This window comes from Macaca thibetana, chromosome 2, assembly GCF_024542745.1.
Source record: "Macaca thibetana thibetana isolate TM-01 chromosome 2, ASM2454274v1, whole genome shotgun sequence".
In the NCBI taxonomy this organism is placed as follows: domain Eukaryota; kingdom Metazoa; phylum Chordata; class Mammalia; order Primates; family Cercopithecidae; genus Macaca; species Macaca thibetana.
Window position 1 is genome coordinate 106,517,423 of NC_065579.1, and position 22,849 is coordinate 106,540,271.

General features: G+C 49.2%; 2 protein-coding genes across 4 annotated transcripts in view; both read right to left on the reverse strand.

Annotated features, from left to right (window-relative positions):
* Window positions 1-2,653, reverse strand: part of POC1A (POC1 centriolar protein A) — an 84,532-nt gene extending 81,879 nt beyond the window's left edge. For 2 of the 3 annotated variants that reach the window (XR_007723507.1, XM_050780934.1), the window contains exon 1: window positions 2,276-2,623. Coding sequence is in view for 2 of the 3 variants with exons in the window: in XM_050780934.1 (XP_050636891.1) it covers window positions 2,276-2,293 (18 nt within the window). In the remaining variant the exon portion in view is untranslated. Of the gene's footprint in view, window positions 1-2,275 lie in introns of all 3 variants that reach the window. The other variant, XM_050780933.1, reaches the window with a different exon arrangement.
* The window catches only part of RPL29 (ribosomal protein L29), a 344,283-nt gene that overhangs the window by 161,360 nt on the left and 160,074 nt on the right, over window positions 1-22,849 (reverse strand). The gene's annotated exons all lie outside the window — the stretch shown is intronic.

Below are 22,849 nucleotides of genomic sequence, written 5' to 3' on the forward strand. Positions count from 1 at the left end.
GAGGTCAGGAGTTGAAGATCAGCCTGGCCAACATGGTGAAAACCCTCTCTACCAAAAATACAAAAATTAGCCAGCTGTGGTGGTGGGTGCCTATCGTCCCAATTATTTGGGAGGCTAAGGCAGGAGAATCGCTTGAACCCGGGAGGAGGAGGTTGCAGTGAGCCGAGATCGCACCACTGTACTCCAGCCTGGGCAACAGAGTGAGACTACTAATCAAAAAATAAATAAATAAAATAAATATAATAAAATAAAAAATAGAGTAGTTAAACATAGTTAGCAAATGACCCAGAAATTCTAGGTAAATACCCCAAAGAGTTGAAAACATGGTTTACACAAAAACTGGTACACAAATGTTTAGAGCAGCATTTTTCTTAATAGCCAACAAGTGAATAAACCCAAATGTCCATCAACACATGACTGAATAAACTAAATGTAGCATATTCATACAACAGAATATTATTCAGCCATAAAAAGGACTGAAGTGCTGATGCTTGCTGCAACATGGATGAACCCTGAAAACATGCTAAGTCAAAGAAGTCAAACACCAAAGGCCACATTTTGTCTGATTCCATTCATATGAAAAGTTCAGAATAGTCAAATATATAGAGACAGAAAGTATTAATATATTAGTGATTGCCAAGGGTTGGGAGAAAATGGGGAAAGGGAAGAAGCGGCGTGACTGTTATTGAGTATGGAGTTTCTTTTTGGGATGATGAAAATATTCTGGAATTAGTGATTACAGCTGCACAACACTGTGAATGTACTAAAAGCTACTGAACTGTACACTTTAAAAGGTGAATTCTATGGTATACGAATATCTTAATAAAGTTATGTTTTAAAAGCCTAGAGAGAGAAAACAGGAACCTTACAGCATCCCCCAACCTTTTCTCAGGAATCAGATCCTATCACCTCAATGCCACCACAGACTGGCCAGTGAACCCAAAAGGTCAGCCCTGGACAGGTCCCCATGGCATCACCACCAACTCTACTCTACCCAACATCAGAGAAACAGCAAGGCCATTCAGGACATTGCTTAGGAAAACACCAGAGAGAATATTCCGGAGACTCTGTCCTTCCAATAGCAGCTAGGATCTCAACACTTGAAAGGTTATAATTCAGTCACCCAAACAACTCCCCCTACACTAAGTATCACAAACCTCAAAGAAGCACTCTGGGTGCTCCAGGAAGCACAAAGGCTCCTCTTGGGAAAGGATGTCCTTGGGGCATAGCAAAGCCACCCTACACAGCAGTAACCAGAACAAAGGCTCTATGGCCTTGTGCCCAGCTCCACCCCTAACGCACCTGTCAGAGTCTCCTTTCAACAACAGAGAGAGAAGTAGCTGGGGGAGGGTCCCCAAAAGAGCCTTCTGCTCTCACCTGAGCTTCTTGAAAGAACATGGGTAAGAAAGTGTCCGCCTCTAGGCTCAGCAGGCAGAGGCAAGTTCAGGTCCACCCCTGACCAGTAGGTCCCGTGATATCTCTCAACACCGCCTCCCCTCTGTAGCTCCCTGCATGTGGGCCTCATCTCCCTCAACAGTGGTTTACACACGGGGTGGGGGGGGGGGAAGGGGGCAGGAAGGGAGGTAGAGTACCAGATTAGGAGTCAAAAGGGTCAAAAGGTCGGTATCCTAGCCTGGACTCTCCGTCCACGTCCTCAAGTGCCTCAGGGCATCACAGGCTACCACCTACCCTCCCTGACTCTCCAATCAGCCAGAGGGCCAGGCCGCCTCAGGGCATCACAGGCACCCAGCCTCCCTGACTCTCCGATCAGCCAGAAGGCCAGGCCCGTTCAAAGGAATCTCTCGAAATGAGGACCTCTGCAGGAATGTGGACTCAGAGAGGGCGACTCCACCCGGCTCACACTGCAGGCCCGGGCATCTCAGCGTCCTGCTGTACCCCCCTGCTGGAGCAGGGTGTACCCTCAACAAGACCCCACGCAGCCACCAATTGCTAAGGACAGGGAGAATGACTACAGAGGCCCGATACCAGTCCCAGGTCACACATGGGTCAGGACTTGGTCGTGTGTCCCTCGCTAGGATGCAAACGATGGAGGCAGAGGCCTGTTTGTTCGCTCCAGAAATCCAGCGCAGGGCCTGGCACGCAGGAGGGGCTCAGAAAGTGCCCGACCCAGCACAGACGGTAAACTGGTCCTGAAGAGGACCACCCTGGAACCTGGCGCCCCACCCGCCCCTCGCAGCCATCGCTCTGGCCACTAGGCGCCCAGTGTCCCAGCGGGGAGACTGAGGCCTGGGGAGCTGCAGTCGGCTGGGCTTACCGCGCAGGGCGCAGCCATGGCCGGGCTGGCGGCGCCGAAGGCAGCGGCGGTGGCCGTTGCGGCCCGTTCAGTTTCCGCGCCCCCAACGGCCACCAATAGCAACGCGGGCCGCGTCGGCACGCCCCGCCCACCGCAATTAAAGGAGAAGCGCCTCAGCTTTTTGCCCCACGACTGGAAGCAGAGCTGGGTGACCGGCGGCCGGCACCACGGTCTCCGTACCCAGTTCTCCAAGCTCAGAAAACCCACAGACAGCGCCGCCAAAGGCCTCTGTCTGCCGCCACTCGTTCCGCCTGAGAAATTAAAAGACCCAGGATGAGGGGTTCACCCCACCAGCCCGTCGTCCGGCTACTCTAACGGCGAGCGCAGCCTGCTGGGAAATGCAGTTCCAAGTCGCCCACGCCCCTATATCTGGAGGAAGGTGGAACTACACTTCCCAAGATGACGTGACGGCGGGCCGGGTTTTACCACCCGAAAAGACGGCCTTAAGGATCCCGGAAGCGGAGGACACGTGGGCTGCTGTGACCAGATTGCCTTAAAGCACCCGCGCGCGCCGGCGCAGCCAGGTTTTCCCGCAGGAATCTATTGAGAACTGAGTATTCGCCCCTCGGGAACTCTCAATGGTTCGCCCGTCCGAACGTTCTTAAGACAAGTGTCAATTTAAAATAACATGAGTTACTCGGAATCACAAACATGGACTGGAGAAATCTAGGTTCGATTCTCAGTTCTCGCCCTGATTGGCTGTGTGATCTCAGGAAAAACGCCTCTGCTGTGTGCCCCAGTTTCCCCATTTGTAACACGAGGGAGTGTGGTGCAGCCCGGCCCTGTCAGGATCCTTCAGGCCTAAGAAGCTGTTAGAGACCCAGTCTTCAAAAGAAGGAGAGGCCGGGCGCAGTGGCTCACGCCTGTAACCTCAGCACTTTGCCAATTTGGGAGGCAGAGGTGGGTGGATCACCTGAGGCCAGGAATACGAGACCAACCTGGCCAACATGGTGAAACCCCATGTCTACTAAAAATACAAAAATTAGCCGGGCGTGGTGGCACGCGCCTGTAAACCCAGCTACTGGTGAGGCTGAGGGTGGAGAACTACTTGAACTCCGGAGGCAGAGGTTGCAGTGAGCCAAGATCTCTTCGCCGCTGCCCTCCAGCTTGGGCAACAGAGGGAGACTCTGTCTCAAAAATAAATAAATAAAAAATAAAATAAAATAAAATTTGAAGGCCACCAGTAACCATCTGAATGGACTCCCTGCTTGGCCAAGGCACTCTAAAATTTAACCTGAAAGAGTGGTTCAGGCCATAATGGGAAGTGGGGGTTGGACATGCCTCATTATACCCTCCAGCGTTAACATCAACACAAAACTTAAGTCTGATGAGAAACATTTACCATCTATTTTCTCCGAAACCTGCTACTTGGAGGCTTCATCTGCATGGTAAAACCTTGGTCTCCACAACCTCTTATCTTAACCAAGATATCCCTTTCTACTGATAATAATTCTTTCAACCAATTGCCAATCAGAATATGTTTAAATCTACCAATGACATGGAAGTTTCCCACTTTGAGTTGTCTTGCCCTTCCAGATCAAACCAATGTAAATCTTACATGTATTGATTGATTTATTTTGTCTCCCTAAAATGTATAAAACCATGCTGTGCCCAGGCCACTTGGGCACATGTTGTCAGGACCTCCTGAGGCTGTGTCATGTGTGCGTCCTTAACCTTGGCAAAATAAATTTTCTAAGTTGACTGAGACCTGTCTCAGATATTTTGGGTTGACAGTTTGGCAACCACAAAAGGATTCTGAGTGGAGGTGCCCCTGACCTTTGACAGATCTCCTACCGGTGCTTGGTACCAGCTTGAGCTATCTTTATGGCTCCAATCTATAGGACAATTTGCTAAGGCCTGGGAGCCCCGCTCCACGTTCCACAAAATTCCTGATCTTCCCAAATTTGGTTAACATCTAAAGTTTATTTTACTGTACAACTCCTTTTTCTGGAGTTTTACTTGTTCCAACAAGGAAGGCAAGTTTTCCTGCTTCCGTGATGATGGAAGGTAGGTAACTCCTTTCTGGAGTTGAAGCTCGCTTCCAACAGAGAAGGCAAGTTTGAGGTTTTCCTACTTCTGGGATGGTAGAGAGCAGTCTTTCGCCTAAGACCTGTTCTTAGGTAAGTGGCCGGATTGGGGATTTTCTTGGTTGAAAATCAGGAACGAAGGAAGGAATCAGAAGAGGTGGGGCTCCCAGGGCTCCCACCAGCTCCACGGTGTGTGCAGCCCAAGCTGTGCCTCCCTGCTGCAGCCAGCCTGATGGCGTAGCCACTGCCATCAGTATCAAGTGTTTTAAGATTTTTTATATTTGACAAACTCCCCAAAAGCACATTCTAACTTCGGTTTGCATTTTTTTCTTTATTAGTCCCCTGAAGTCCAGAAGAGATATATTAGACTTGTTTGAGATAAATAATACAGTCATACAGGAAGTATTGTCAAATATGAAATGGTGTTTAACCTTCTTTGGATTATATTTATATAAATGTGTTATTATGTGTTCCAGAATTGTGTGAAATTCCTGTGATTCTGATATGTCTTAGCATATGTTATCAGAAGTAATTATGGATCAGGCATGGTGGCTCACGCCTGTAATCCCAGCACAATGGGAGGCCAAGGTGGGTGGATCAACTTAGGTCAGGAGTTCAAGACCAGCCTGGCCAGCATGGTGAAACCCCATCTCTACTAAAAATACAAAAATTAGCTCGGCATCATGGTGGATGCCTGTAATCCCAGCTACTTGGGAAGCTGAGGCAGGAGAATTGCTCAAACCCAGGAGGCAGCAGTTGCAGCGAGCTGAGATTGCGCCATTGCACTCCAGCCTGGGTGACAAGAGCAAAACTCCATCTCAAAAAAAAAAAAAAAAGTAATTATGGTTATTATGTAAAATTGTTGTATGCCACAGAAGTAACCAAATTTCCTTGTCAATTGTGTCTTTAACTACGACTGCTCTCAGACTTTATCATCCACAGTTGTTTTACTTTCATCCTTTTCAAAAGATGTTTTTTATAATCAGCTATAGGGCTCTGACAGGTGCTCTTGAATGCAAGTTTCTGATAACTTTGGAGACTGTGAGCGTAGACTAGAGGAAAAACTTCCAAGACTCCCATGGAGAGCTGAAATGTTCATGAATATCAAACAGAACAGGGATTAACTGCATGGACTGAACTAACAGAAGACTGAAATAATCCTTTTATGACTTTTTGCTTAAAACATTGCTTATCTGGCAGGGTGCGGTGGCTCAAACCTGTAATCCCAGTGCTTTGGATGGCCAAGGCAGGCAGATCACCTGAGGTCAGGAGTTTGAGACCAGCCTGGCCAACATGGCAAAACCCCATCTGTACTAAAAATACAAAAATTAGCTGGGCGTGGTGGCACACGCCTGTAATCCCAGCTACTTGGGAGGCTGAGGCAGGAGAATCACTTGAACCCGGGAGGCGGAGGTTGCAGTGAGCCAAGATCGTGCCACTGCACTCCAGCCTGGGTGACAGAGTGAGACTCTGTCTCAAAAAAAAAAAAAAATTGCTTATGTTTTGTTTTTCAGAGCCAAGAAAACTTTTTCTTTTTTTTTTTTTCAGACAGTCTCCCTCTGTCACCCAAGCTGGAGTGCAGTGGTGCGATCTCAGCTCACTGCAACCTCCGCCTAGCAGGTTCAAGCGACTCTCATGCCTCAGCCTCCCAAGTAGCTGGGAGTACGGGTGGACCACCACACCCAGCTAATTTTTTTTTTTTTTTTTTGAGGTGGAGTCTCTCTCTGTCACCCAGGCTGGAGTGCAGTGGCGCGATCTCGGCTCACTGCAAGCTCCGCCTCCCAGGTTCACTCCATTCTCTCGCCTCAGCCTCCCAAGTAGCTGGGACTACAGGCGCCAACCACCACACCTGGCTAATTTTGTTTTTGTATTTTTAGTAGAGACGGGGTTTCACCGTGTTAGCCAGGATGGTCTCAATCTCCCGATCTTGTGATCTGCCCACCTCCACCTCCCAAAGTGCTGGGATTATAGGCGTGAGCCACTGAGCCTGGCCAATTTTTGTATTCTTATTAGAGTTGGGGTTTTGCCATGTTGCCCAGGCTGGTCTTGAATTCCTGGCTTCTAGTGATCCGTCTACCTCAGCCTCCCAAAGTGCTGGAATTACAGGCATAAGCCACCCCACCTGGCCCTGTTTTGAGCTATTTGCAGCTTTTAACAATTGAGTAACGTGTACTGCTATAAACAAAATTTGGAACATATTTCTCTCTACCTGATTTTTTCCAAATTTGGAAACTATTTATGAGTATTCTTAACTTACGCAATACATTTATTTGCGTAAGTGCAATAAGGATCTGTTTTCTTTTGTAACAGGATACAATTGGAGACACTGGTTATTTTATCAAGGCTTTGACTGGAATGGCATGCTTTCAGACAGAAACATACTCCTTTAAGGAATCAAAGTTGACTTATAGGGCCAATAAAAGCCCCTAGGGAAAACTGGCACCTTGTCTACACAGTGCCTGTACAGGGTTCCTGACCTGTGGTAAGTAAAGAATATCACTTTCTGACAGGCTTAGGAGCCCCAAGTTATCTTGGGACCTCAAGAGGAGACAAATTTACCCAAACTCATATAGGTGTTAATATTTAACAGCACAAACCCAGGGCTGGACTCAAGGCTTTAAAAAAAGTCTTATCTGATATTCCTTATAAAACAAAATTCCATAAAAGCCAATTACACAAAGAGCCTATGTGGTAAATAGTCATTCTTACTGCACTTTATACAAATAATCAGGCCAAGCATAAGACTAAAGCTTATGGCCGGGCGCGATGGCTCACGCTTGTAATCCCAGCACTTGGGGAGGCCGAGGCGGGCGGATCACGAGGTCAGGAGATCGAGACCATCCTGGCTAACATGGTGAAACCCCGTCTCCACTAAAAATACAGAAAATTAGCCGGGCGCGGTGGCGGGCGCCTGTAGTCCCAGCTACTCAGGAGGCTGAGGCAGGAGAATGGCGTGATCGTGCCACTGCACTCCAGCCTGGGCTACAGAGCGAGACTGTGTCTCAAAAAAAAAAAAAAAAAAAAAAAAGGCCGGGCGCGGTGGCTCAAGCCTGTAATCCCAGCACTTTGGGAGGCCGAGACGGGCGGATCACTAGGTCAGGAGATCGAGACCATCCTGGCTAACACGGTGAAACCCCGTCTCTACTAAAAAAATACAAAAAACTAGCCGGGCGAGGTGGCGGGCGCCTGTAGTCCCAGCTACTCAGGAGGCTGAGACAGGAGAATGGCCCGAACCTGGGAGGCGGAGCTTGCAGTGAGCTGAGATCCGGCCACTGCACTCCAGCCTGGGCGACAGAGCCAGACTCCGTCTCAAAAAAAAAAAAAAAAAAAAGACTAAAGCTTATTTTTGCAGACAAATCAATCCTACCCTGATTTGTCTTTTGTGAAAATGGGGACTAGAGAGACGGAAATTATGTTTCAAGATAAACTATAGTACACTTGTTATTAGATTCTAGTCTTGCCTAATGTCTTTCAATTTTTATTATTTTCTACAGTTTGTACTGAATTCTAAAATTTTTCCTGGCTACAAGTCTCCAAAATGTTTTCTTTTCTTTTCTCCTTCTTTCTTTTCCTTTTTTCCCTATTTTCTCTAATTTGAAATCACTGGGCCGGGCACGGTGGCTCAAGCCTGTAATCCCAGCACTTTGGGAGGCCGAGACGGGTGGGTCACGAGGTCAGGAGATCGAGACCATCCTGGCTAACACGGTGAAACCCCGTCTCTACTAAAAAAATACAAAAAACTAGCCGGGCGAGGTGGCGGGCGCCTGTAGTCCCAGCTACTCGGGAGGCTGAGGCAGGAGAATGGCCTAAACCCGGGAGGCGGAGCTTGCAGGGAGCCGAGATCCGGCCACTGCACTCCAGCCTGGGCGACAGAGCAAGACTCCGTCTCAAAAAAAAAAAAAAAAGGAATCACTGAAAATTAAGCTGTGCTTTCTTAAAGCTCTGTGAACTGAAGCTAGACAACTTAAACTTCAGAACAAAATAACAGCAACCTATTTACATACATAAGCCATTTTCATACCTGCCTACCAATGTATGGACTTCAGGGTAATATGGCCTATGTCAGTTTTCCAGGGTTGTTCTTTTTGTTGTTGTTGTTCATTTGTTGTTGTTTTTCTCCCTTCCTCCCCCTATTTTCTCTTCACAGGACAAGAGCCTTCACAACCTGCTAAAAATGATCTTTCCTAATAACGTGGGACCTACCCCTCTAGGAATAAACCATCCTACCAATGAGAGATCAGACAAAACCTGAGACCAGGGTCTCATTTTCTTTTTCTTTTCTTTTCAGGTTTTTTTTTTTTTTTTTTTTTTTAGACAGAGTCTGGCTCTTGTCACCCAGGCTGGAGTGCAGTGGCACAATCTTGGCTCATTGCAGCCTCTGCCTCCTGGATTCCAGCAATTCTTCTGCCTCAGCCTCCCAGGTAGCTGGGATTACAGACGCCCACCACCACGCCTGGCTAATTTTTGTATTTTTAGTAGAGACACGGTTTCACCATGTTGGCCAGGCTGGTCTCAAACTCTTGACCTCAGGTGATCCGCCCACCTCAGCCTCCCAAAGTGCTCGGATTACAGGCATGAGCCACTGTGCCTGGCCCAGAGTCTCATGTTCTTCTAAAATGCTTTCTCTAAAAGATTTTAAAAAGAAAAGGAGGCCGGGTGCAGTGGCCAGGCGCACTAAGGCATAAGTGACTATTTCCACTACCCTTCTTTAATATATATTAATAAATTGTATATTTAGTGAAAGGCTAATCAGAAACTCAAAGAATGCAGTCGTTTGTCCCTGATCTACCTAGGACCTGGAAGCCACCTCCCTGCTTTGAGTTGTCCCGCCTTTCTGGACCAAATCAATGTATATCTTACAAATATTGATTGATGTCTCCTGTCTCCCTAAAACGTATAAAACCAAGCTGTGCCCCAACCATCTTGGGCACATGTCATCAGGACCTCCTGAGTCTGTGTCACAGGCATGTCCTTAACCTTGGCAAAATAAACTTTCTTTTTTTCTCTCTCTCTCTTTTATTTGAGCAGAGTTTTGCTCTTGTTGCCCAAGCTGGAGTGCAATGGGGCAATCTTGGCTCACTGCAACCTCTGCCTCCCAGATTCAAGTGATTCTCCTGCCTCAGCCTCCCAAGTAGATATAATTTTTTGTATCTTTAGTAGAAACAGAGTTTCACCATGTTGGCCAAGCTGATCTTGAACTCCTGACCTCAGGTGATCCACCTGCCTCAGCGGGTGTCATGGTGCTGGCCAGGTAAAGACCCCCATTTCCGTAATAAAAGATAAAGGTGGGATGGCCAGCCTCTTCTCAGGCTATGTAAATAGAACACCTGGTCAAACCAATTCCCCGGGTCCTATGTAAATCAAACACTGCCTCCTCAAGCCCCTCTATAAAATCAACCACATCTTGCCCCAAACCTGGAAACCCACTTGGGTGCCCCCTTACTCTGAACGAGGAAGCTCTCTCTTCTTTCTTTTGCCTATTAAACTGTCCACTCTTACAGCCACTCTGTGTGCGTGTGTGTGTGTGTCCACATCTTTGTTCTCAGTGAACCTCAGGTATTTCCCCAGATAATGACACCACTTCAACTCTACAAGCAACACCCATCTAGGCCTAGGGACTGTCATGGAAAAGGCAGATATGTGAGATTCTAAGGGCCAGTTTTAAGGGATAGAATTTGGTCAAGGTCAGACTCTCCAAATCAAGGATGGGTACAAAGATGCCTAAACAGCTGGTAAAACAAGGGACTTTGCTTTCTAAGCTATTATGTGTCACTTTTGCATCCACTCCAACTGTAAATAATTTCCTGCTTCCTGTGGAATTAGCAGAAAAAAATTACTGATAGGATAATGATACCTCATAACAAAGCCTCCTGGGTATAATACTCCCAGTTACGAGTTGTGCAGATATTTTTTTCTTTTTTTTTGGGGAGGGGGACAGAGTCTTGCTCTGTCGCCCAGGCTGGAGTGCAGTAGTACAATCTTAGCTCACTGCAACTTCCGCCTCCCGAGTTCAAGCCATTCTCCTGCCTCAGCCTGCTGAGTAGCTAGGACTACAGGTATGCGCCATCACGCCCAGCTAATTTTTGTATTTTTAGTAGAGACAGAATTTTTCCATGTTGGCCAGGCTGGTCTCGAACTCATGAGCTCAAGTGATTCACCTGCCTTGGCCTCCCAGAGTGCTGGAATTACAGCGGTGAACCATCACTCCCAGCCAAGATATATATTTCAGAAATTTTTTTTGTCACAACAATGCTTATGTTTTGTATAGCTAATTGATATAAGCCTGTAACTAAAACCAAGATTATAGTAGCTCAGCTGGGCGCAGTGGCTCATGCCTGTAATCCCAGCACTTTGGGAGGCTGAGGTGAGTGGATCACTTGAGGTCAGGAGTTCGAGACCAGCCTGACCAACATAGTGAATCCCCATCTCTACTAAAAATACAAAAATTATCTGGGTGTGGTAGTGTGCGCCTGTGGTCCCAGCTACTCAGGAGGCTGAGGCAGGAGAATTGCTGGAACCCCAGAGGCACAGGTTGCAGTGAGCTGAGATCGCACCACTGCACTGTAGCCTGGGCAACAGAGTGAGACTCCATCTCAAAAAAAAAGATTATAGTAGCTCAACATATAGAAGTTAAAAATAAGTCAGTTTTGTAACCTCATCTTTAGCTTTTGTTTGTTGGCTTTCTACTTAAAATTAATAATAATATTAACAATAATTTTAAGGAGTAATGAATGCCTGTCCATTCATATCTGGCCTAGAACAATTAATTGGCTGTAAGTCTTGTTGGCTCTAAGTCCCTTAACCATAGGGAGTCCCACTGAGGGACCGGATGAACCCAGGGCAGGCAGCCATGCCACCCCAGCAATGCTATGGAAGAAAATTAAAATCTGGTGGCCATTGATATTGCCTCTGGCAAATCTTGGCCGGAATAGGGAGAATGTAAACCAAAAATAAAATTTGGGCTGGGCGCAGTGGCTCACGCCTGCAATCCCAGCACTTTGGGAGGCTAAGGTGGGAAGATCACAAGGTCAAGAGATTGAGACCATCCTGGCCAACATGGTGAAACCCCATCTCTATTAAAAATGCAAAAATTAGCTGGGCATGGTGGCTTGTGCCTGCAATCCCAGCTATTTGGAAGGCTGAGGCAGGAGAATCACTTGAACCCAAGAGGCAGAGATTGCAGTGAGCCGAGGTTGCAGTGAGCCGAGGTCGCACCACTGCACTCCGGCCTGGCGACAGACTGGCAAGACTCCATCTTAAATAAATAAATAAATAAATAAATAAATAAATAAAATAAAATTTGAAGGCCCCTGGCAACCATCTGAACAGACTTCCTTCTTGGCCAGGACACTCTAAAATTTAACCTGAAAGACTGGTTCAGGCCATGATGGGAAATGGGGGTTGGACATGCCTCACTATATCCCTTCCCTCCAGCATTAGCATCAACACAGACCTTAAGTCTTAGAGGAAACATTTACAATCTATTTTCTCTGAAACCTGCTACCCGGAGGCTTCATCTTCTTGGTAAAACCTTGGTTTCCACAACCCTTTATCTTAACCAAGATATTCCTTTCTACTGATAATAACTCTTTCAACACATCACCAATCAGAGTATGTTTAAATCTGGCCGGGCACGGTGGCTGACACCTGTAATCCCAGCACTTTGGGAGGCTAAGACAGGCAGATCATATGAAGTCAGGAGTTCAAGACCGGCCTGGCCAGCATGGTGAAACCCTGTCTCTACTAAAAATACAAAAATTAGCCCGGCATGGTGGCACACATCTGTAGTCCCAGGTACTTGGGAGGCTGAGGCAGGAGAATTGCTTGAATCCGGGAGGCAGAGGTTGCAGTGAGCCAAGATTGTGCCACTGCATTCCAGCCTGGGCGACAGAGCAAGACTCTGTCTCAGAAAAAAAAAAAAAAAAAAAAAAGTTTAAATCTACCTATGACCTGAAAGCCCCGCCACCTCCCACCTTCAGGTTGTCCTGCCCTTCCAGATCAAACCAGTGTAATCATACATGTATCGATTGATGTCTCCCTAAAATGTAGAAAACCAAGCTGTGCCCAGACCATCTTGGGCACAGGTCATTAGGACCTCCTGAGGCTCTGTCATGGCACGTCATTAACGTTTTTGGCAAAATAAATTTTCTAAATAGACTGAGACCTGTCTCAGATGTTTTGGGTTCATACCACCAATGTTCACATTTTATTCAGTTGTTCTCTTGCCTGCCAGCCAAACATTTAGGGCAGAAAAATTAAAGAAGAAAAAAAATTAAATACAGAAAATTTGCAGTGAGCCATGATCACAGCACTGCATCCCAGCCTGGGGGACAGAGTGAGACCCTATCTCAAAAACAAGAAAAAAAGAAAAAAAAAAAAAAAAAAGAGTTTAACTTAGCCTGCAGAACCAGCCCAGTGTCTCTTTTCTGTTTATCATGGGACATGAAAGCACGTGACTTTCAAATCAGCCGAACCTGAGTTCCACCACGCTTCCATAGCGAAAATTTCAAAGCTGCTGGTCCCATCTTTTTAAAACGAAACAAAACAAAACAAAAAGGCCGGGTGCAGTGTCTCATGCCTGTAATTCCAGCACTTTGGAAGGCCAAGACAGGCGGATCATGAGGTCAAGAAATTGAGACCATCCTGGCTAACACGGTGAAACCCCGTCTCTACTAAAAATACAAAAATAATTAGCCGGGCATGGTGGCGGGCGCCTGTAGTCCCAGCTACTCGGGAGGCTGAGGCAGGAGAATGGCGTGAATCTGGGAGGCAGAGCTTGCAGTGAGCCAAGATCACGCCACTGCACTCCAGCCTGGGCAACGGAGCAAGACTCCATCTCAAAAAAAAAAAAAAAATTAATTGGAAGAATGAATGGATTAATTAAAATAAATTGTATCAATAAAGTTTCTGGAACATAGTAAGTCCTAACCGCCTAACCAAAAAATAAAAATAAAAAAAAATTTTTTAAATCTACCCATTAAATGTAAGGGTTCCTTTATTGGTTTTGGGTGCTAGTTTTGGTTTTTGTCAATTTTAGCTATGGAACACCCTGCTCTACAGGAGCTTGTAACTTAGAAGATTGAATTTAGAGGCTGGATGCAGTTGCTCAAGCCTATAATCCCAGCACTTTGGGAGGCTGAGGCAGGCAGGTCACTTGAGGCCAGTAGTTCGAGACCAGCCTCACCAACATGGCAAAACCCCATCCCTACAAAAAGTACAAAAATTAGCTGGACCTGGTGGCACGCACCTGTAATCCCAGCTATTCAGAAGGCCAAGGCACAAGAATCACCTGAATGCAGGAGGCGGATATTGCAGTGAGTCAAGATTGTGCCACTGCATTCCAACCTGGGTGACAGTGCAAGACTGTGTCTCTGAAAAACAAACAAACAAACAAAAATTTAATTTAGAGAAACTCTTCTGTAAATGGTTTTCAAACGTCAGATTTATTCAAAGTGAGAGTCACTAGAAGATTTTACTCACCCTCCTAATCTTTCCAGATCCTTCTGTCTTCCATCCCTATTCACCAGGGAGGAAGTGCCCCACCCCCTCTTGCTCATTTCTTCGCCAAAAAATGCAAAGTCTCTGACAACATGTAAACAGCCCAGGATCTGCTGCTAGTACAACCTGCATAAACCAAGTGCCTCTATTCCCTAACTGGGCAGGTCCCTACCCCAGTACCACCTCCATTAGATTGGACTCCATTTCTGACTGGGGCCTCCATGCAGGGGCAGAGCTCATTTCTGAAGGAGCCTCAATGTTGGGGAGACCTTCTTATTGCGGAAACTGGAAGGGAGCTATTTTAGCTATCTTTTTTTATTTTTATTTATTATTATTATTATCTGAGACAGAGTTTTAATCTTGTTGCCCAGGCTGGAGTGCAATGGTGTGATCTCAGCTCACTGCAACCTCTGCTTCCCGGGTTCAAGCGATTCTCCTGCCTCAGCCTCCCAAAGTAGCATGCAGCACCACACCTGGCTAATTGTGTGTTTTTAGTAGAGATGAGGTTTCACCATGTTGGTCAGGCTGGTCTTGAACTCCTAACCTCAGGTAATCCATCTGCTTCGGCCTCCCAAAGTGCTGGGATTACAGGCATAAGCCACCACGCTCGGCTGTAGCTATCTTTTTCAAGTTCCCTTGTGGCAGGAAGGTGTCTATCCTGGTGCAAGCCCACAGGTGGGCTCCCCTACAAGAGCCTGTCATCACTCCCCAGCCTGCTGACCATGAGCCAAGGCCACCCAGGGTTGGGAAGAGAAAGAAGTGGGAAAGTGAGGGATCCCACCCACCACCTTAACCCAGCCAACCTGAAACCAGAAAGCCCCATCAAGGCTACCAGTTTGCCCTGCCTGCACCTGCCAGTGGCCTGGGTTTAAAACTCTGAGCAGGCAGCTCAGGGCTTGTCCCAAGGTCAGGCAGACCTGTGGATGAGCCCAGGCCCTGCCATCTCTGAACTGATCTAGTAGGAGTCATACCACCTCTCCCCACTGCAGTGTCCTCAATTGTAAAATAATCATAATAAGATGCCTGCCATGATGGAGGAGGGGAGATTCCATGAGCTATTCATTCGTGTCAGAGCCTGATGGTGAGCTGACACTTAATATGAAGTATGTGACTTCATACTTCCCCTGTTCCGATGATCTGGCCCACACGTCTCTGCCTCTGCTCCCACTGCTCCGCCCTGCTCTCCCTGCTCCAGCCACATTGAACTTCTTGCTGTTCCTTGAATAAGAATGTGCCAGCCACTCTCTCATTTCAGGACTCTTGCGCCAGCTGTTGTCCCAGTGTCCCCATGGCTGTATCCATCACTTCCATCAGGACTTTGTTCAAACATCAGCTTCTCAGTGTAGCCTTCTCTGACAACCCTACTTACTAATATCTGCCCACTCCTCCCCTTTCCCTGCTTTATTTTCCTGCAGTGAATTAACACCGGCTGACTCACTGGACCTGTTGTCTTCTCCTCATGAGAATGTCCACCCAGAGAGAGACGTGACTGTGCCCCTGCACCCAGCAGAGGGCCCAGATAGAGTGGGGTGCAATACACATTTGGTGATTAAATAAATGACTCATTCCAAGATTGCTCATAGATTGTAATGGAATCCGTGATGCCCAGGACTGGTTCTTGGCTGGAGAGAAGGGGAGGGGATTAAGGTAATGAAGGAAAGCTGCTCTCAGCAGGAGATAAGCTTTGGAGCACAAGGAGGGGTGCAGATGGACAGGAGAGAAGAGAAAGGGTGGTTCGGGTGCAGGGTGCAGACTAGGAAAAGGTCTGGTAACAGGACTGAACACATGGTGTCTGGGGAGTGGGACAAAGCAGATGGGGACCAGGAGTAGGGCCAGACTGGAAGGGCACAAGTAGGCAAGGTCTCTGGGGATCTGTCTCAAATGGTCAGGAGGCACATGTCCCCTCCTAGGACTGAGATGAGCCAAAAGAGACCCCCCACAGATGGGGCTATTACACTAGGCCCACCTATTGTGGGAGTGACCCCTGCAGAGTGCCCCTTCCCAGGAAGTCCCATGGCAATTATGGGCCTCAGTGGTACCCACTGTGGAGATAGTGTGCCCCTGTGGGTCAGCTTTCTCTAAAGGCAGGCCACACCCCAGAGTGAGGAGAGGTCTAATGGGGTTATAGCCTTCAGCCTGGCCCAGCCCTGCTCCTCCATCCAATCGAAGGGGCTACTCTGGCAAAGCTCACACTGGTGGAGACATTAGGAAGTTCCCCTGCATAAGCATCCAGCTTGGACCTGTCCTCCCACATTGCAGGCAGTGGGTGGCATGACCGGTGCTGCCATGCGATTCCTGGAGACAGTGATTCAATGGACCCGGGGTCCCTGGGACCAGTTTCCAGGCAGTGTAAGAACACATAGCTGGCCAGTAACCACACTCACCCCATCTACTTAAGTCAGGTGGGGAAGCCTCTGTGTGCTGAGTCCTTCTACCCACACCCAGTGAGCATGACCCATGCCCCTCCTCCACTACCACAGAATACCCCTTCAAGAGATGCCAGGCCTCTGTTTCACATCATCCAAGGAGAGGAGAAGGAGCTGAGGCAAAAGATCCCACAATATCGAAGGCCCCCACCTTGGCCTTGCACACACGAGCTGACATTGAGGCGCAAACACTCCCACGAGGTCTGAACTCAACACTAAGGACCTTTCCAGTAGATCATGCAGACAGAGCTTCAGAGCAGCAGTTCTCAGCCCCAGCTGCTGTTCAGAACCCCTGCAGGTGGAGCCCAGGCACTTGCGTTTTACAAAAGCTCCCCACGTGAGTCCAGTGGGCAGCCAAGGCTGAGAACTGCTGCTTCTAGACCAGCATTGACCACAAGAGTTTTCTGGGAGGATGGAAATATTCTACCTGGGCTGTCCATAATAGTAGCCACTGGTCACATGTGATTATTGAACACGTGAAATGTGGCTAGTGTGAGTGAGGAACTGAATTTTAAATTGTGTTGAATTTTAATTCATTCCCATGCTATATGTGGCTAGTGGCTACCGTATGGCCAGTACGGTTCTAGACTGTAGACTGGCTCTGTGGCTGTGGGCAAGTCACTGAGCCTCTCAGACTTTAGTCTCCCAGCGAGGCCATGGGGGACATGATGCCCAGTCCACAGTAGCTGTGGCAACCCTTTGTCCCTGTGCCCCACTGCCCAGCTGAGGGAGTTTTGGGGATAACCCAACCCCAGGGACCTGAGGCAAAACAGAAGGATGCAGGCCATAGAGCTGTCCTCAGAGCATTTGGGGAGAGAAGATGGGGCCAGACGCCCAAGAGGCCAGATCAAGGGATTTCCCTCTTCCATAGAGCCCTCAATTGTGCTGTGAACCAGCCCAGAACAGTGTCAGAAAGAAAATAACTGATGACTTTCACTTACTGCAGAGTCACTCTATGCCAAAGGCCACATGAGTCTTAACCACAACCCACAACAAGGAGCAGTGCGTTTTACTTTTGGAGAAACTGAGGCACAGAGTTAGTAAGTGAGAAGCCAGGATTAAAACCAAGCCTGTCTGTCTGCAAACCTGAACCATTAATCCCAGTGCATCCATGAAGAAGGATTAAGAACTCTGAAATGGTTCAAGCCCCAGAAGAACTTAAGAGAGCCTCAAGATTTTCACCCCAACAGCAGAGATGGGGGCCAAAACTGTCCCAAAGTGGCCAAACCCATACCAGAAAATCCTTTATTGTCTCATATTTAATCTTTCATTTTTTTTGTGTGTGTGTGTGTGGCAAGGTCTCACTCTGTCACCCAGGCTGGAGTGCACTGGTGCGATCTTGGCTCACTGCAACCTCCACATCCCAGGTTCAAGCAATTCTCATGCCTCAGCCTCCCGAGTAGCAGGGATTACAGGTCCATGGCACTACACCTGCTGATTTTTTTTTTTTTGTATTTTTGGTAGAGACGGGGTTTCACCATGTTGGCCAGGCTGGTCTTGAACTCCTGACCCAAAGTGATCAGCCAGCCTCGGCCTCCCAAAGTGCTGGGATTACAGGTGTGAGCCACCGTGCCCAGCCTGTCTTGTATTTCATCTTAAACAATAAGTAAGTTTAGCATCTATTCCACAGTACAGCTGCGTCTTTTTTTTTTTTTTTCAGAGAAAGGGTCTCACTGTGTTGTCCAGGCTGGAGTACAGTGGTTATTCACAGGTGTGATCATATCACACTACAGCCTAAACTCCTGGGCTCAAGTGATCCTCCTGCCTCACCTTCCCAAGTTATCTGGGACTACAGGTATATGCCATCGCACCAGGCACGACAGCCTCTTTTAAATATCAAATTAATATTTTAATGATGGACTAGTTAGCTCCAAGTTAGGCTGATACTCAGGAACATGCCCTATTTATGCTTTTATGGTTTCATGTCCTCCTCTCCATGAGTTTGAGAAGCAGGGTCACAGCTGGTCATTAAATGGGGCAAGCCAGTCAGGGCCAGGCCCAGAGGGGGCTTTGAGCACAGGGTTTCCAGAATCTAGGTAAGAGCTGGCATAAATGCCCATTGCCAGGCCTGTCAGAGTCTGATTGGGTGGGGCCAGGAGTCTGTATTTGTAACATGTTCCTTCAGTGATTCTGATGTGCTAGTCCTGGGACCTCACTATGAAAAAACAGGCCTGCCTTGCCCTCAAGGAGCAAGGGGACTGTCACCTGGCTATGATGCCCTGGCCAGGGACATAAGACTAGACAAGTCCCAACTCTGACCCCAGCTTGCTGGGGCCCTTCTGGTTTCAATGGATGGATGTAGTTAGGGGCCTCCCTGGAGGAAGTGGCTGGAGGCCTCCTTCGCCTCCCCTTCCTCATCATGGCACACTGGCCTCCTCACTGCCCTCCCACAAGCCAAGCTCAGGCCCTCCTCAGGGCCTTTGCACAGCTGTTCCCTCTGGTTGGCCTGCTCGTCCACCAGGTCATCATTCTGCTGGCTCATGATATTTCAGGCCTCAGCCTGAACGTCACCTCAGAGTCGCATCCTCTGACACCACCCCAGCACCCTCTCGTGCCTCTCTGCTCCTCACTCCTGACATGTTGTGAGTTTATCATTCATTTCCCCCTGTGACTATGAGCTCCCTGAAGGCAGGGACCACACCCTACTGGTCACTGGTAAATGTGGAACACTTGGCCTTGGCCTGGCACAAAGAAAGGTCATTCAGATTTGTCTGACAAATCAATCCCCAGAATCAGTGAGCCTGAGTGCACCAAGGAATCCCTCCCACCATCTCCAGCGATGCTTCCACTCAGGGACTTTTTATAGGGTGGAGAACAGGGGATTCAATTCCACAAGCGTTCGGGGAATGCCAGCTGTGTGCCGGGGCCTGTGCTGGGGTCACCAGGCTCTGATGGAGTGGCAGGTGTATACCAGCCCCTGAGCCTGCCTCAGCGGGAGAAGCAGGTGACTAGCATCAGAGTCCTTGCTCCAAGGAAGCCAGAGAGGAAAAGGGCCACCAAGCAGGTTGAGCTCAGGGAGTGTCCTCACGGGGGTTCAAGCTCAGCACCTGGGGTGCCTCTTGGGTGGTAGGATCAGGGGTTTCTGAGAAGAGGAGGAGAAAGTATTTGGTGTGTTGAGGTGGTGTTTAAAGACAAGCAGGTATTCCACAGTGACATGGGTGCCCCAGACCACGGGAGGAAAAGGCGTGGGACAGAAGAGACGCACAGCTTTTCTGGGCTGAGACAGGCAGTAGCAGGCCTGTCTGGTGTAGACTCACTTCCGCTGCCTCCTGCCCATCAGTACCCTTGCTTCTCAGGGACTGTCCTGCCCCCCGCAACCCAGCTCAGCTGCAAGGAGCCGAGGGGTCATCAGGTGACAAAGGCCCCCGTCTGATGAGTCATCCTTGGGTCTCAGGTAGGCTCAAATCCCACAAGTCACTCACATGCTCAGTGCCAGAGCAGCCACCCTGTGCAGGGGCGAGACATGCCCAGAGAGGAGGGGCCTTGTCTTCTGGTCCTGGACAAGCACCAAATGGACTCGGACAGATGTGGGGTGATTGTACTTGTCAGGCTCCCTGGGACTCACTGTGTGCTCCCTCATGCAAAGCCCCTCTGTGGTTCCCCATGCTCTTGGGATTAGGTCAGACTCTCCATTGCCCACCTGCCCTACCACCTCTTCAACCTCGCCTTGCACCTCGCCCCACAGGATTACCCCATGGACCAGACCTTTCCAGCCCATTACCTGCTCTAAGCTGTTTCCTCTACCTGGGAGGCTCCTGTGTCTGGGCTCTTTGGGAAAAATCCTGCCCCCAACTTTGCTTCAGATACCCCGACCTCCCATGTGCTGCCTCTCCTCTGTATCCCCCACTCCCACCCTGGGGCTCTGGCCGCTCAGCCTCCCTCAGGCCAGCTCCTCCTCCACTATGGCTACAGGAGCCAGTTCTTAATCTAGCTGAGGATCCCTGTGCCCCTGGAGGGGGAGTCCTGTCAGTTCACTCTTCTGCCCTCTTTATATACAAGATGGATGAAGGCACGTGCACCTGTGTCTGCGTGCATGGCTGAGAGGGCGTGCATGTCTGTGTATGTGAGTGTCTGTGTGCACGCACAGGTATGTGAGTGTGGGTACAGCTGTGTCTGTGTGTCCATGGCTGGGCCTCTGTGTGCACGTGTGTGTGTGTGTTTGACTGTGTCTGTGTGTGCATCTCTGAATCTGTGTGTGCATGGCTATGTCTCTGAGTGCTGTGTGTGGTTCATGTGTGTGTGCCTATGTGAGACTCTGTGCATGCTCCTGTGCCTGTGTATTTTGGTTTGAGTTCCTCTAGAAGCCAACCCTGGGAAAGGATTCAAGAATAATTGTAATTCATTGTCTTGGAGGTGATTCTAGGCAACACCCAGAGGGGGCATTATGAAGCAAGTGACCTCCGTGGCAGAGCCGGGCTCAATCCTGCCGGAGAGCTGTGCGACAGGCTGCAGAACATGCCAGGGTCGCCCCAGCTGAGGCGCGAGGGAGTCGAGGGGTTTTTCTACCCATTCTTGGCAGCTTGGTTGAGGCCTGGCATTTCCTGTCTGCCCTACACACAGGTTTCAAGGCCCCTGGGCAAAGAAAGCCCTCAGGCACAGGGTCTCCAGTACTGGCAGCTGGAAGTCAGGCTTGTGTCACCCAGATTTGTCTAACAAATCAATGGTGACACGTTTTTTTTTTTTTTTGTCTGACAAAAAAATGGTGAGTGGCAGGGGCCCAGGTGGAAAGTCAACACAAGCCTCTCCACTGTGTGTACATGTTTATGTGTATGCGCTGCGCCCTGTCACGCCACCTGGACGCAGGGACTCCAGTGACCTCTCCTTGCACAAGCCTCTGCTGGTTTGGGAAAGATTGGCACAACATCAGCCAAGCTCTGGCCTTGCCTTTCTCCCCTCCCAGAACCAGGCTGGCTCAAGATCTGAGCCATGGATCGGCACCCACTTTGGGGAGTTCCTGCCCTTGGGCTAGAGTAGAGGCCAAGAGTCAAAGTGTGGTGGGGGCTGAGGCAGCAGGATTGCTTGAGCCCAGGAGTTCAAGGTTATAGTTATGTTTGCGTCACTGCATTCCAGCCTGGGTAAGACAGCGAGACCCTGTCTCAAAAAAAAAAAAAAAAAAAAAAAAAGAGTGGTTGCAGGGTAGGGACAGGGGGATGAGGAAGGCCCTACAGTGGAGAAAGAACCAGGACCAGAACCCAGCCCTCTTTTGTCTGAACCTTGCTGCCCACAGGAGCCTGGACAGTGGCCAGGGAAGGGTCAAATGCCACACAGGTGAGTTTGGCCTCTGCCCTGCAGGCAGTGGGAAGTGCTAGGAGCTGGGCGTTCCTGTGAGGAGCACAGTCAACATCGTGAGCGGGGCTGGATGTTGAGCTGTGAGAGGGAAACTAGAAGCTGGAACATATAGAGGAGGCTTTTTAAGAGAAGCAGAGCGGCCAGGCGCGGTGGCTGACGCCTGTAATCCCAGTACTTTGAGTGGCCGAGGCGGGCAGAACACTTGAGGTCAGGAGTTCGAGACTGGGGTGACCAGTATGGTGAAACCCCGTCTCTGCTAAAAATACAAAAAAGATTAGCTGTGTGTGGTGCTGCATGCGTATAGTCCCAGCTACTCGGGAGGCTGAGGCAGGAGAATTGCTTGAACCCAGGAGGTGGAGGTTGTAGTGAGCCAAGATCGAGCCACTGCACTCCAGCCTGGGTGACAGAGTAAGACTCTGTCTCAACAACAACAACAACAACAACAAAGGAGCAGAGCTGGGCAGACTGCGCAAAGCCTTAGTATGACAAGTAACTAGCCCAGGTCCAAAAGGGGTGTGACTGGGGTAACACTGGCAGCGGGTTAGTTCTCTTTGGGGAGGGGTAGTGGCCAGTTACCACTGTCTCAGCAAAGTTTTGAAATTCAGGAGCTCTGGGACAGGGCCGATGACAAGGGGCCAAAGGAATGGGGAGAGGGGGAGCTGCCAGGTCTCACTGGGCAAGTCTAATGGTTATTACGCCAGGGGGAGTAGAAGGGGCTATGGAGGAAGTGTGAGAATAAATTGGGGAGGGTGTCGAGGAGCAACATGGACAATGCAGGGGAGACTGGGGTGACACAGGAGGAGTTTGAGCACCCTCGACAAAGAGGGAGCATGGAGGCCTCTAGGCCTGGAGACCTGAGAAGCAGCAGGTGGAAGGGGGCCCAGCCCCAGGGAGACAGTGACAGCACAGAGATGCAGCAGGGACACTGCGCAGTGCCAGGCTGTGAGGCACCAGAATTCCCAAATGCACAGTTGGGAGCAGTATCAAGGACAGAGGCAGATGTGGAGTTTAGGGAGACAGTGAGAGGCACCCCTGAAGCCTACTGGGGCAGAGCAGGAAGGAGCTGGGGCTGGAGCCTGGGGAAGCCAGGACCCTGGGGGAGTCTTTAGAAGCTAGCAGGGAAGGGATGGGGTCTCCCCTGAGGTTTACAGGGTGGGGTGCTGTAGAGGGTCAGGGGATGGGATCAAGAGAGAAGGTGACAGGTCGAGGGGGTCTGTAGGGGAGAGCTGAGCTCATGGGCTTAGAGTTGCGTAGATAGACTCTAATCCCAGGTGCAACATTAGCTTGCTGTGTAA